Source organism: Colletotrichum navitas (assembly GCF_030913465.1).
Source record: "Colletotrichum navitas strain CBS 125086 chromosome Unknown LY79scaffold_17, whole genome shotgun sequence".
NCBI classification, from domain to species: domain Eukaryota; kingdom Fungi; phylum Ascomycota; class Sordariomycetes; order Glomerellales; family Glomerellaceae; genus Colletotrichum; species Colletotrichum navitas.
In genome coordinates, this window is record NW_026850563.1 from 293,412 (window position 1) to 307,687 (window position 14,276).

At 53.3% G+C, this 14,276-nt stretch overlaps 3 protein-coding genes across 3 annotated transcripts; all 3 read right to left on the bottom strand.

Annotated features, from left to right (window-relative positions):
• Positions 1–608: 608 nt before the first annotated feature.
• On the bottom strand, positions 609–1,845 carry LY79DRAFT_547882 (uncharacterized protein). The gene is made up of 2 exons (XM_060557365.1): positions 1,043–1,845; positions 609–972 (listed from the first exon to the last, which is right to left on the bottom strand). The coding sequence occupies exons 1-2, from the start codon at positions 1,463–1,465 to the stop codon at positions 838–840; spliced, it is 558 nt and encodes a 185-aa protein (XP_060416127.1). The 5' UTR covers positions 1,466–1,845; the 3' UTR covers positions 609–837.
• Positions 1,846–2,209: 364 nt separating this feature from the next.
• Positions 2,210–3,694, bottom strand: LY79DRAFT_668253 (glycolipid anchored surface protein; the record flags this gene model as incomplete). The annotated part of the gene is made up of 4 exons (XM_060563495.1): positions 2,210–3,193; positions 3,245–3,432; positions 3,495–3,518; positions 3,577–3,694. 4 exons carry the CDS (start codon positions 3,692–3,694, stop codon positions 2,210–2,212), a joined length of 1,314 nt encoding a protein of 437 aa, XP_060416128.1.
• Positions 3,695–8,269: 4,575 nt separating this feature from the next.
• On the bottom strand, positions 8,270–10,120 carry LY79DRAFT_511627 (kinase domain-containing protein; the record flags this gene model as incomplete). The annotated part of the gene is made up of 1 exon (XM_060554288.1): positions 8,270–10,120. One exon carries the CDS (start codon positions 10,118–10,120, stop codon positions 8,270–8,272), a length of 1,851 nt encoding a protein of 616 aa, XP_060416129.1.
• Positions 10,121–14,276: the final 4,156 nt, after the last annotated feature.

A 14,276-nucleotide genomic window follows, 5' to 3' on the forward strand; every position in this document is an offset into this window, starting at 1 on the left:
CTTTGAGTTCCCGCGCTTCACGTACTGCCTTGCCATCGATCAAACGTGTTTCCGCGCCCTCAAACGCTTCCAAACGTTATAAGGAGACCCCTCTACCCAGAGTCTCGATATTAAACACAAGCGGCCCCCCAATGAACCTGCTATCTTCGACAGCACCTGGAGACGAAGCCGCATAGACGGCAACCACACTGGGAGCAAGCCAGATTTCTCCCTCCTTCTAGGGTTACAATAGGACACACATCGGGCGGATATATAAGCCGATCGTCTGAGTGGCGTCTTCTTACAAGACCCTTCACCGGCGAGATCAGTGTGACAATGACGACTACGGAAGACCGCTCGACATCTGTCGTGTCTGTTTCTGAACGATAGCGGACAACGGAGAGGCATGAGAAAGTTTCGCTTTTACAACCGCACTCCTCTGTTCATATACCAGCTTCCAAAGCAGCTATAGATAAGTACGGCAACAAACACGCCACATGGCCACCCGGAATAGAAAAAGGCAGAAAAGAAACGGCAACGGCATCACGCAAAAGTCAGACCGGGAAGCAGCGATCATGACAATCGTGTCTTGGGGCAAGTATAAACGTGCTATCAGGGTTTGACGTTGTGTCTGAAATTTGAGCCTCTGAGGTGGCTCTTGTTAATTTTGCTTTCTAAAGGTATTGTGCCGACTTATGATCTCCCCAACGAAAGCTTTCCTGCGGCCAACACGCCTGTCTCGTGTGAAATCGCTTGCGCAGAAAAAAAAACGCGTCTCCAGAGCTACTCAACCATGCCATAGAGACCATGACACGATCCAAGCCCAATATCTCGTGACGAAGTATCCCCTGTTGTTGATCATACCAAAACCAAACTCAAACCCATCACACAAACAACCAGAGCAATCCACTTTGGGGCCAGAAAGCCAGCACCAGACGCTAGAAAGCTGTCTGATTCAGCGTGTATATTCGGATTTATGCCTTGACCTCTAGCCTTGAGAACAGGCAGGCCAGTCAGCAACGACCTCTCTTGACGCAAACCCAAGAAGTGACAAGCCACATACCTGCGAGTCCACCCAATGGCAATCTCCTGGGTGCTTATTACACCATTCTTCCGGCTGGACGGCACCATGCTGATCGTTTCCAGCAGAATCATAGACTCCGAAGCCATGGCCAGCGCCAGCTCCATCGACCTGGTCAGGTGCACGAGGTATAAACCCTCCGTGCCCCATTTGCGCCTCGAAGAAGTCTGTTACAAACACGACTCCCGTGATGCAGAGAGCTGCTACTACGAGGGCAAGAATGATTTTGGCGAAGAGAGACAACCACCTCGGTATGCGGAAGCTGTTTTGCGTATGCTGCTTGGGCTTGGGGCTCTTGGTCGTGGCTGGCGCCGGCGCCGGCGCCTTCTTGTGCTCTTCTGCTTTGACAGCCGGTGGCAGAGGATTGGAAGGGATGTCGAAACCCCACGCTACGAATCCTGTCATGTCTGCAAGAGTGGCTAGTGCCAAGGTAAGGATAGGGAATGATGAGGAGTCTTATCGGACTACCTTGGATCTTTGGTAGGATCCTAGTCAAGCGCAGATGGAATTCGGGGATGGCTCGCGTTTGGGTCGTATTGTTGGATGAATGATTCCAATGTTGATTGTGTGGTAACCAAGTCGTTCTTGTTTTGAAAGTGTGCGGATGCAAGAACGCTCATGTAGCATTCGCAGGAATGATAACTTCTTTCTGGACTCGTGGACGGTTTAAGAGGAGCCAGCCACGCTTTCCATCTTGGGCTCCGTCAAGTGATAGCGAAAGTAGGTAGGCACGATGCAAGGCCGTAGAGAAATCTCATCACAGGCATGGGAAAGAAAGAAGTAGGCGGGCGTTGTTCATGTAGACTAGCAGTCATTATTTGAAACGGTATTTTTGCCCTCGTCGTCTATTCTTCAGACCACGAGCTTCTCTAAACTCTGCTTGCAATGACGCATTACTGATCAATCCATCATTAGTCTCGCCGCAGGATCACTTCATGAACCGGGCAAGACATCAGCCCAGCTTCCAAGACAGTCGTGTTACCACCTCCACCAGAGGCTATAGAACTCCGAGCCATAACGCCATACTCAATGCCTTGCTTCATCATGAAGCTCCGTGTATTCGAAAATGGGGTATAAGCCATAAACCAGTTCACCACAAAAGTGAATACACATATGTACAAAAGAAGAAAAAGAAAGCCGATAGGCCGACTACATCCACACGGTGAAGAAGATCATGACACCGACCAAGCCGAAAGCCATTCCGGCAATTTGCTTGGTGCCAGATCCCGAAGGCCTTTCGGATGCTGAGGACTTGGCAGATTCTGTCGGCGCTGCTGCAGCGCTGGTGCTTGAGGCAGGGGTTGCTGATGCCGTTGGGCTCGACGAGAAGCTGCCCCTGAACGTCTCTCCGAGAGTAGGTAGGCGAACATTACCATCTACCAACCAACCACCCGTGGCCTTAGGACAATCGCGTGTGGAAACGCTGGTCGGATTGTAGTCAGACTTCATGACTCCAGTGGGAGTAATGGTAGCCCACTTGGATTGAAGATTTTGAAATTCGGGAGAGCGGGGAATCGGGGTGCCCTTGCGGGTGAATCCATCGTAGACATCGCCAGTCGTGATCGTCTTGGAAACCTCGGGACCATACGACACGATGCCATACCGGTTCTCCTCATAGATCCACTCATAGATCATGGCCCCGCTCCAATCGTCCACCATGGGTTGGCTAAAGATGGCGTCCTGGTCGTCCCATGTCCTGGGGCCTTGCCCGGTGATACATCCCGTCTCGGTGAAGAAGATGGGCACGGGGAATTGCTCGGCCATGGCCTGCAAATTTGTGTAACCCGACGTGTCGTACGTGCTGGGATCGCACCACTCGTACGAGTTGAGCCCGAAAAAGTCGATGTTGTCCTCTGGCTTTCCACCGCACGTAAGATAGTCCTGCAGCATGGGTCGCAGTTCAGCAATGTCGGCAGCGGAGTAGCCAACGGGGATCTTGCGATAGCCCTTCTTGTCTCGGTAGGCCTTCATGTCTCGCGCAGCGGCTTTCATGAAAGGGGCGGCCTGAGACTGGTTGCTAAGCGCGATGATCTCGTTGCCAATGAAGAAGCCGAGAACGTTGTCGTACTTCTCAAAGTTGTCCATGACCTTGGCGTACGCGTTGAATTGCGTCTCGTTCCAGTACGGGTTGGTCTGCAGGTTGTGTTAGCAACAATAAACAGGGCAGTCGAGGACGGCACTCACAGGAAGGATGTAGGAGTCAAAGGTATCCAAGTCAATGAGGGTATAAATGCCGGCCTTGTCAAAAGCTGCCATGCACCCGTCGTGGTTTGCGCTGGAGTCGACGTGGTATATGCGAATTGCGTTGGTGCCCAGCGTCTTCATGAGGCTGGCGTCGCGGGCGCATTGCTCTGTATCTACCAATGGGTCCTCTGAACAAGATTTAAGTTAGAAACAGGCGCTGTAGGCGTGCATTGAGTCTAGCTAGGCTAACCTGGCCTCAATTGATAGGCAATTCCTGTGGTTGCGTCAGTGACTGGTAATTGGTGATGACAGATCGCGTTTTTTTGGCGTACCTTTGATAAACCACTGCCTACCATTCTCGTCGAAGAACTTGTTGCCAACGATCTCGATTGGTGCAAGAGCAGCAGCAGTGCCAAGAAGCAACGCAGAAGCAAGATTAGAGATTTGCATGATGAAGCAATGATCCAAAGCCAAGATTGCGATAAGCTTCAGCCAGCGCGTGACGAAGATGCGAGGCTGCAGTGGTTTGGTGATGTCTAATTGCTATAGCTCCAAAAGAAGAAGACGAAGAAAACGCGCCCAAAACTTGCGTTGACGATTATGATGACGATGATGACGACGATGAGTGGAGGGATGCAAGTCGTTCCAACAAGAGATAAAAATTACCGACGGAAAACTGGGAGTAGTTGTTGATCGTGCGGGAGTTGGCGACTCGGAAAAGTAAAGATTTGTCGTTGGCCGTTGCTTGCTGCCTTTAGTTTTCTTCGTCGTCGGCTCGCCCTTTCCTTCCACAGCGTTTGTCAAGTTCTGCTTCCGATTCCAATCTCGAATCCGCTAGCAACCAACCACCAACAGACCCTTCCTCGGTAAAACGACAGAATGACGCAGAATTACATGCGCATGAACTGAGTTTAGAGGGCGTCGAGTAAAGTGGGAGGGGAAGGAAAGAAAAGGAAAGGAACGGAAAGGCCTGGCTGGGTATCGTGGGTAAGCAACCTCACATCAAGCGATTATGGAATGGTTGTTTTGTTGGGAAGTGAGCAAAGCCATCAGTCTTATTCCTTCGGCCCCTCGCCGCAGATTGACGCGGAAGCCAGTCCAAACAGCATGGCCCCAGCCTTTCTCTCTTTATTTTCCATATCTTTTCTCATGCCCCCCTGCCGTCCCTTCCCAGATGGTTGCTCTTTTTCTCTTTTTGGAATTCCATCCCACCTCTCCACACACGTGGAGTACCAAACGAAGGAAGAAAAGTGCCTAAGAACAGGAGCTTGGAGCCGGCGCTGGTGCTAGCAACAGCCCGGGCACAGGGTGGAAACGGTAGCGGCAAGGGTGCGGCAAGGGTGCGGCAAAGAGGGAAAGATAAAAAAAAAACGAGTCCGACAAGGACGTCGAGCGTGAAGCAACAAGGCCGGCTGCATGGGTCTGGCTGGATCAATGGAGGTGCGCCATGTTGTGCCATTGGCGTCGGGCCAGGGGGCGGCGCCGCCTATCTTGATTGTCGCCGGCCGCGAAGTGACCGTAGTCTGACTGACTCTGACTAGACTGGGTGTATCTGTGCAACTGTCATGGACTTTCTGCTGCAGACTGGCGGCGTTGGCTGGCCTCATTGGGCAACGCGGGTGGGTGATGCGAGACGAGACGACGGCATAAGGATGGAGCATGGCCCCTCCGGCCCTCGGGTAAGCAGACTGGCTGTAAGAAGAGGACGACGCGTCTCGTTTGGCTGTTTAATACGGATACAGTGGTCACAGATATGACATAATTCCTCCGGAGCTGGCAAGGATTATACCTATTCGAAATCCTAGCACCCTTCGATTCCTTCCACCTTCCGCCCTCGAGGCATATATTCCAATCGACCAAGGGGCACACACTGATAGTACCAGGATGACTTGACTCAGGGTTTAGGCAACGAACAATGAAAAGTCAGAAGCGACTCGGGTATCGCCAGAAGTTGCGTTTCTTTCTTTGCCCCCACGACTACGGAGTACCTACAATCGACATGGCGCCATCAGCCCGAAGCCACACCTTCTCCGATACCTGTCCGACTAGACTAGCGCCAGTACTGCTTGGAGCACAAGATTGGCCGGCGTCTTCTCGTCACCTTTTCGCTAGCTTCGCCTAGGTAGCTACGCCACCACCAGGCGCCCGGCAAACGGAGCGAGTTTTTCACGACCGTGGTCTAGTGCTTGGCTGCTGGTCAGAGATTTAGTGCTCCGGGATCAACGACCAAAGACACACGAGGGATATCGACAGCGAAGCATTTCTACCTGTCACTCTGTTTGGGCCACGTCGGCCACTACGTTGACGTTGACTTTACTTGACTTCCACATTGGCTCCCTATGTCTGTCCATAAATGTCGCACCTGGACGGGCTTGGCCATTTTGTCAGCGTGTGCAGTACCATGGTCGAAGATCAGATTGTGTCCCATTCGGCACCAATTGCCAACTCGATCAATTGCTTGCCTGGTGCGTGCTCCCTCCCTCCCTCTTTGCCGACTCGCCCAGACTGGTATATCTCTCCAGACTGACAATGTCCATCCCTGATTATTGCCATTTTGGCCGCTGCATTTCGTGGGTAAGAGGAACCTTCATCTACACTTGCAACAGCTCTCAAGTTAGAGTGAGCGAGCACAGATACACTACAGCAATCGGCGGCCCAGTGAGGATACCTTTTATAAACTACACCGAGTATGACGCAACGGCCTGATCGTAGCGTTCCATCGAAAGTCCCTCCTGGTCCTGCAGTCACGCAATATCACTGACACGGACCAGGGTAAGCTAGAACCTTGTCCGCTGTATGTTGCACTGACAACTGCAAAAAAAAGACACGAAAACCCAGGGTTCTGTTTCGTGCCGGAGAACAGCACTTTACTCCAAATAACACGACCTGAGAGTGACCCCGATATCGTGGAGAATTGTTTGCGGTTGAAGAGCGAACGATAAGCTCGACGTCATCTATCGACCGGAGCTCCGGTTTTATGCTGTATTACAGCAGCACCCCGACGTCGCCTCCATTGTTGCAGGCTGCGGCGTCCTCGAGTTTGGATCTCTCTTGGGAACCCTGCGGGTCTCTCCGGTACATCCGTTGCAGTTGGCACAAAACGCAGCAGCGGGCAAAGCGACTTGTTACGAAAAGGTCTGACTCTCACAACCACACGCAACGGATCGCCGGCTGTATTGGTGACACCTTTAGAACTGCTTGCGTCGCATACCACCGCAGCTTGTTCATTCAACCATGGCGACTAGATCCGCACGATGACATGAAGCACTTGACACAAGAATCCGACTCAGCAGCGCAGTGTCATAAAGTTGGGGCACATTGAACGGCATCGCCTCACTTCTTCTGCCACTGGCCGGACTGAAACGCCCACTTCATACCAAAGTCGAAGGCCTGATCATGATGATTCTGCATCGTTTGATGAGTGTCAAGACACACGCAAGCACCAAAGACCCCCAACACAAGCGCTTCCCCGTTGGCCGGCACCCTGCAGCGACTGAAACGTCAGAGGAATACCCCTCGGTAACAACCCCGACTCAAGGCGCTCCACCCCCCAAGATGGCCCTTGAACCCCGCGGAATCCGGACAAAGTTACAAAGCAAAACAAGTGATCGAGAAACGACTCGAGATTCAAGACTCGAGGCGGGGTGCTGCCAAGGCTGAGAGAAAGGACGACGCGGCGGGCGGGGCATAGTAAGCGTCCAACGGCTATGCCCATCGGCAGAAGGACGGGTAATATTTTCTCGGGCGTAGGAGATGATAATAACCATGCGGCGGCGACACCACACTTCCGTAACGAGTCTCGACAAGCCTTCCAACTCCCATCGTCCGGCATCCGTAACACTTGGCCTTCTTCGGATGACGGCCAACAGCCAGGCCAAGGTACGGCGAAGGCTATGGTGCTGGTGGCAGCTCCTCATCAACGAGACTTCTGTTGCGATGTCCTTCTGGCGGGCTACCCCCCCACCTAGGCACGCCGGTGAAGCACGAAAGCATGACCGGCAGGCTTGAATGAGGCAAAGTACATAAGCAGTCGCTCAGTTGCTCGCCCAAACAACGACGACGCCTGCAGCATGCTCCAGAGACGAGAGCATGCATCCACCCCGCATGTCCTGTCGCATAAGCTTAGCCGCGTTGCTAAGGGAAGGAAGGTTGTAAGCGGTGGGCTGCCTCCCTGCCAATCTGATAGAAAGTTTCCTGGGATCGCCCGAGGCGGTTTTCCTACCAGGTCGTGCCGACCCGCCCAATCTCGAAGCCAAAGTGCTCGTCAGTTTCCGTGCTTTATTTAACCTCCACGAAAGTGGATGCAGGAAAGGAGTATCGGCATCACGCTATACACAGTACGACGTTGGGCAGCTTGAGCACGCCTACGTGTACCGTACCTACGCAGTACTTGCTCACACCGTCCGCTTCGCCCCCTCTTACCCGTTAAGTGGTGAAAGCCTATTCTAGCCCGCCCATGTTACCTCCTCCCACGAGGTCCCTGCTGAGACCTCCCGCCCTTATTCGGGTTTCCGTTTGTCATGTAAACCGCCAATTCGGCAGGAGACGCCATCACGTAACCAGGAGCGCAGATAATGCCACCCTGAGCATTTGCGCTGCTTGCACACTTGCCAGCCAGCCCGGCTGGCTTTGCCCGTGCGCCAGCGTATTCCCTGGGGAGTGAGACCTAACTGCTGCTTTACAAAAGGGCCATGGTCCCTCGTTTCCTCGCCTCTGGTTTGGTTGTTCTTTCATTTCACATGGTGCCCTGCTGTGCCGATCCGGCACACGCGTATCACGTTCACATTGAGAAAAAAGACATCTCCTGGGTCTGCAGGTAACCAGCCACATAAACACGGACAAAAGCCAAACGAAGCTTTCCTTCTCGTCCATTTTTTTCATTCTACCTTGTACCCCGTTCATGGGGTACCGTCATATCATTTACAGCAGAGGTATCGCTAAGCAACAATAAAACAAAGGGAGAAACACGGAACCAAACAAATCATGTCCTACCCCGCCGTCCAAATAGCCATCGGCGGAGCCCGCTCAATAAACCGGAGCTTGGTCACCGCGTCCGCCTTGAACAGTCGAGTCCCAAGGCGCTAGAGACCGTACCGCGGGTAAGCGAAGATTTCGAACGGCCGTGAACCCAGTCCCTGCATCCCGTTCTTGATCCAGCTCGCTGGCCGCACTGCTGATACCGCTGTTGTTCGACATGCCGCCGCTGCTGTTTGTCCTTGAATGGGATAGCCCTCTCGGGCTGACACTTCCGCTCAGACTGTCGCTGCCACGCCGTGACGACTGGGGCATCGAGTTATGCCGAATCGGCTGAGGCATGAACTGGGCGTTGGGGCTCACGGCCTGTATGCGCAGGTTTGAGATACCAAAGTCCCAACCGCCGTACTGATGTACGCAGTGAGGTTCCGTTATGTCGCAGTATTTGGTCAGAATCTGATAGACCTGGGTCTGCACCTCGGCCGCTGAGGGGCGATCCATAGGATTTGCGGATAGCATGCGGGCGACAGTGTGCATCAAAGGCACGATGCCCCGAAACACGTAACCGCCGTCGGATGCGGAGACCTTCTTCGATGCCTCCTTCGCCAATGCCGACATCCAAGACTCGACCTGGCCGAGGTTTTTGTGGAAGGACGAGTCCAGCACCGCGCCACCGCGACCCGGGGTCTTGTGCTTGGCAGCACGGTGTGCCGAGAAACTCTTTGTTGTTTTTTTGACGAGGAAACTCATCAGGTCCAAGATGACGCAGCCAAGTGAAAATATGTCGGCAGCCTGCGGGTTCAGATACGGATTCGGCATGTTCAGCATCGCGTTCGGACTGCTTGGGTTGTCATTCCGCGGGATTGAGAAGTTGGTGTGTGTTTCCGGGGATGTCGACACGGCAAACGCGGCCGCACCACGACCCAAAGGACTCGCCGGACCGCCTGTTGGACGAAACCACTGCTCAGGGGCTGCATAGTCATAAGACTCCCGGTCGAACGAATTCTTGTCCGTATGGACAGCAAGCACCTCGGCGTTTAGCCTCGTGAAATCGGAGTAGAAGATGTGGAGTTGGCTGGTGAAGAGAATCGTTGATGGCTTGATGTTGCCGTGGCAAAGTCTCCGACTGTGGAGGTACGCGAGGGTATCGGCAAGGCAAAGGATCCAGTTCATGACGGCGTGTCTCCTCTCTTTCTTGGGAAGGTTCTTGAAGTTGGAAGGGGTGTTGCCGAAAAAAGACTTCAAGTTGGAGTCGGTTGCGGGGGTGAAAAGGACGTATGCCGCTCCGAGCTGGGTATACGATGCGTAGTATGAGACCAGATGGTCATTCTGGATGCTTTTGATACTGTTGATGATCTCCAAAAACTCGCTTCGCGGAAGCTGGCCAACGCCGTTACCCAAGGGGATGCGGCGGCGGTAAAAGATCAAACCAGGACAGTTGGGCAGGACGACCTTGTCGACGGTGTTGTTGCCCGCAGGCCGGCGCTCGACGACCTCGAGAGGAACAAGTTCATACTCATTGAAAGAGATGTGATCGCCCCTTTGGAAAGGCTTGAGAAGGTAATTAAATTGGCGTGCAAAAAACTTGCGCTCGATCTTGTCGTCCTTGACGGCCGTCAATCTGAGGCGCTCAACGTGCTCGGAGGAGATGGGCAAATCGTGGTCATCCCAGGAGTCGTCGATGATGCCAAAGATCTGATCTGGAATCTTCAGGTCGACAAGAACCAAAAAGATGCGCTTGGCCTTGTTATCGATCCAATCCCAATACGTTTCGTCCGTTAAGCCGTCGCCAAAGGCCAGCGGTCTGTCCAAGCGCTCGATTTCCTCGGGCAGCAGGTACTGGCAGACGAACTGTCTCGTGACAGTAGCGTCAATCCTGGCGGCATCCCACCACTGACCCATGGTTCCAAATCGTCAAGGGCGCAAGTTTTTTGGTGACGGACAGCCAGTCTCGCGGGGTCTTCGTCGGATCAGCCGTGTCTGGCTCGGTCTGGCTGCTGGCTGCTGGCTCTGGCCTCGCCTGGCCTTGCCTCAGTTTACTTTTGCTGTACGTTGATCCGCTAGCGGTTGTTGGTTCCTGAATTGTGGTGACGTGCTTCCTATCTAGAACGCCGATGACACAGGCTGCATTATCGCGTGCTTCAGAGCCCGGTTCAGTTTCAGTTCGGAGGAGCTGAGGGCGGGATGTGAGAGCCGACAACGGAGAGCGGAGAGCTGCGAAATTCACCAAAGGGCTTTTCTTCCCTTCCTGGGAGAGTGTGAGTGGGATTTATGTTTTGAGACGAAGCAAACCAAGTTGGTAGGTACTGAACGGAAACAGAATTATTTCGTACCTAGGGCGTCGGCTTGGGTTGTCGGTTCCGCGTTGAGTGAGTCCGTTCACTTCTGCTTCCACGTTCGGGCACCCTCAATTAAAGAGAAGGCAGCTTGGATTCTGGGTCTTGGAATGTTGTACCTCACATAGGAAGACGCGAGCAAAGGGTACTTAGTTCCTAGGCTGGCCCCGTCGACAACGGCCCTGTATCAACAGTCCACATCATAATGGGGTGTTTTTGGCTTTTTGGCTTTGGGACGCAGCGGGCGGCACAGCGGGGCTAAGGTTAGTAGCACACTACATGCGAAAAGGTAAGAGGAGGCGAAGAAGGGCCCCGGCCTGCGGGCGCAGATGCGGTTGCATAAGCCTTCCCTTTCTCGAGGGAAGGGGGGACGGGGGCGGGGCACTTGTACCTGTACCCGGTCTTGCTCTGGCCGCAACAGGCCTCTGTGGAACGTGATTCCTTGCACTTGAGCCTAAGAGCTGAGCTGAGAGCACTTCTGTTTTCTGCGTACGGATACTGTCCCCATGACTCCATGCGCGCGCCTTACGGCACATGCTTGTGGAAACTCGTTTATTGGCTAGACGGGTTCACGAGATAAGAAGCCCCAGATCTGGTCTGTCGTTAATATCGATAGGTAGGGTACACTACCTACTGCCTAGGTAAGGTCGGTGGCACTCTTCGCCTAAAGTACCTACCCAGGTCCCTGTGGGAAAGCGCCACTTTCGCTTCGGCAATGCGCCAGACAATCCACATCGAGTCACCAATCTCTCGTTGGACGAGGGCCTGCTCTCTCACTCAGAGAACACAGCATATTCGCCAATTCCCCATCCTATGAGGGCCGGTGTAGAGACATGCTTGGCGTGCGTCTGCGTCGACTGTATGTCAAATGACACGCGACACCACTGTCGCTCTTCGCCATCGGTTCATCGCGTAGCCTCCCCGCGCCCCTAACTCTCGCACGTCTTGCCGAAGACTTTAGAGGACCCCTCCATCAGGGCCAACCAACGTCATGCCAGCAGTTCAGCGTGGGTGTTGGTGGGGTTAACGATCCCCCCCCCTCAAAAGGAGTGTGTCACTGTTAGTACTGTTGGTAAGGGCCGGCTCTGCGATAGTTAACCCCTCCTCATCCATGGCTTGACGTCGCTTGTTGACTTGTCTTCTTCAGATGTTTCCTTGTCCGGTTTGGTTACGTCTCGCTGAGCCCGCTAGCATTTTGCTATTGGACGGAAGGGTCGGACGCGGACTATTAGGACGAGGTACGGGATGAGATGACTTGTCTCGGAGGGGAAATGCGCTCGTTGACTCCGCGAACAGGCTTCGACGAACCAACAGACAAATCAGAGACCCGCACGGCGCAGACGAGCGGGCGTTCGAAAGTAGCCTGGCCGATGGGGAGGGCGGCGTTTCAACCGGCAGGATGGCTCGCCGCCAGGTGTTTCCCAAAACCCTCCCCTCATATTGCGCTCCCTTCTGCCCATGGGTCTTCTTCACCCCGGCATATCGAAAGGTTCCATGATGACTGTTGGAATAGGCGTTGACGCCCTCATTGGCTAATAGCTTTGGACTTGCTGGAAAAGCACCAACCAGGTGCCTGGGTTCCTCTTCATGGCTAAACCTTGCACTTTCCCATGCTGCGTTTAATCACAGCAAGATCGCTTGGAGGACAAGCCCTGTTTGTTGAGTGACCGTGTCGTTGGAAATGCACCCAGCTGTTGTAAAAGCTTTGCGAACAATGTCCTCCGCCGAATACACGATCTCCAAATCGTCAGTGGCCTGCTGCGGCTGTAATGTACCGTTGATTTCCTATGCTCGCAGTTGTCACGTCGTTGCCTCGATTGGGTCTTTCGTGCAGGATGACTTGGGTTGGATATGCAGTCAAGGGTGAAGGAGCAAGATGTAGAAGTGAAGGATGGGGCCGGCCGGACTCGACTGCCACGGTGATAACATTGAAGGAGTATGATAAAGGAAGGACCAAGCAGCATAGCAGTAGTAGGATCACACAGCGGGTTGGAATGCAATGGTGGAGTCTACACGAGACCAGGGAAGTAGGTATAGGTACCTTCCTCCTCGTACTCCCTCAGAGTCGCATACCTACCTACTCGAGCTGCGGCTGAGGTATAAGGTAGGCCAGCCTCCCTTCCTGGTTGTGGCATCTTCCCTAAAGCAGTAGTAGCTAGCCATTTCCAACTAAGGCATCCCAGCCAACTCTTCAATTGTGATATTCCTGTCTTTTTGCAGATGCCGCCCGACGCTCACCCTGGTGGCGATCCCCCGGGGAATCGACATCTGCCGTCAACACATAAACCTGCCAGCCTATGTTGTTTCGTCCGGATTGGTACACGACCTCTCTTGTGAAGAAACTGCTATCTTGCTTGGGGTGTACAAAGCTGCATCGCCCCATTCCTGCGTCACCCAGGACCAGGGCGAGATTCAGTTGCGCCCGCACTCTTATTAAACCCGCAAAAGTGCAAAAGCGTCCCTGCACCACCACTATCCATCCGTTGCTGACATATGACAAGACTGCAGCTCGTAAGTGGTATATGTAGCCCGAGAGTCTAAAATCGTATTGTTGTCCTGCAGCACCCCCGTGACTTGTGCTGGAATCTAGAGCTTTAAATCAATGATTTAATTGGGATTCAACTCACTTCTGTCGCCCGAATTCTCGCTCATGCTGACTGAACTTAGTACACTGTAGAACGGCAGAAGTGCTTGCGGGTTGACGTCAACCCATTCAAAGCCGATGTCTCATCGTCAACATATGCTTGTGTACCATCTCACATAGTAGGATTCGATACCTACTGCAAAGCAGTTTTGGTAACTTTGGCTGTCTCCAGCGAAAGCCGCCAAAGGAAACCGTTGTCTTGGATCGTCAGCTATTGGACCGTCGTCGGGGCATTGGACAATGTGAAAGCGGGTGCTCGGATGGCCAGTGTCACCTGCAAATCATTCGAGTCCGCTAAAAATCGTATTGCACAACCGGTACTCCAACGATTTCCAAGCTTACGTTGAGCTTGTGAAACGCTGCACTATCCGGAACCTGGGTCAGACAACGAGGCATTTTGTGTCTGTCGTTTAGCTTGGCTGCTGTTTACATCCGGTGACCTAACAAGACCTTGCCGGAGCTCTCGAACTAGTTGAGTGCTGGATACGGACAATCGAGCTTGACCTCGGTGTTTGGATTACACTGCATGTATGCCAACAGGTACTGCCCACTAGACTTCAGTTGCATTAATGAAGCAAAGGCTCTACAGGCGGGCAACCTGTTAGGACTACACGCCATGAAACCAACCTGACTTGGTTTGAGACATGACCAAGCTGGCGAATTTGTTGGATGCAGTGGCCACATGCCAAGACTCGCAATCCTCATCGCCGTCGAGTACGGATGTACTGTAGACCGTGACAGGACGGTCTTCTTCATAAGCTTTCCGAGAGACAGGCCTTGTTCAGTCTACGAAGAATCCTGGCAGCTCCATATTGGGTATGTTACATAAGCATTTAAGTGGACGCGAATTGCTTGACGGCACTGAGTAATCAAGCACTCGAGATGATGATGTCTGTGCAACTCCTAATTCTGGCACGAAATGAACGATGCTTTGCAATGGAGGGGCGGTGAACGACTGCCGAGTTTCGGATTCAAGCACTGGTTCAGGCGAAAGTACGGATGCTGAGATATGAGACTACCTTATTCGCCTGCAGTTTTCCGCGCGAGAGGCAGATACCCCCTTAACAGATGGTGCAGG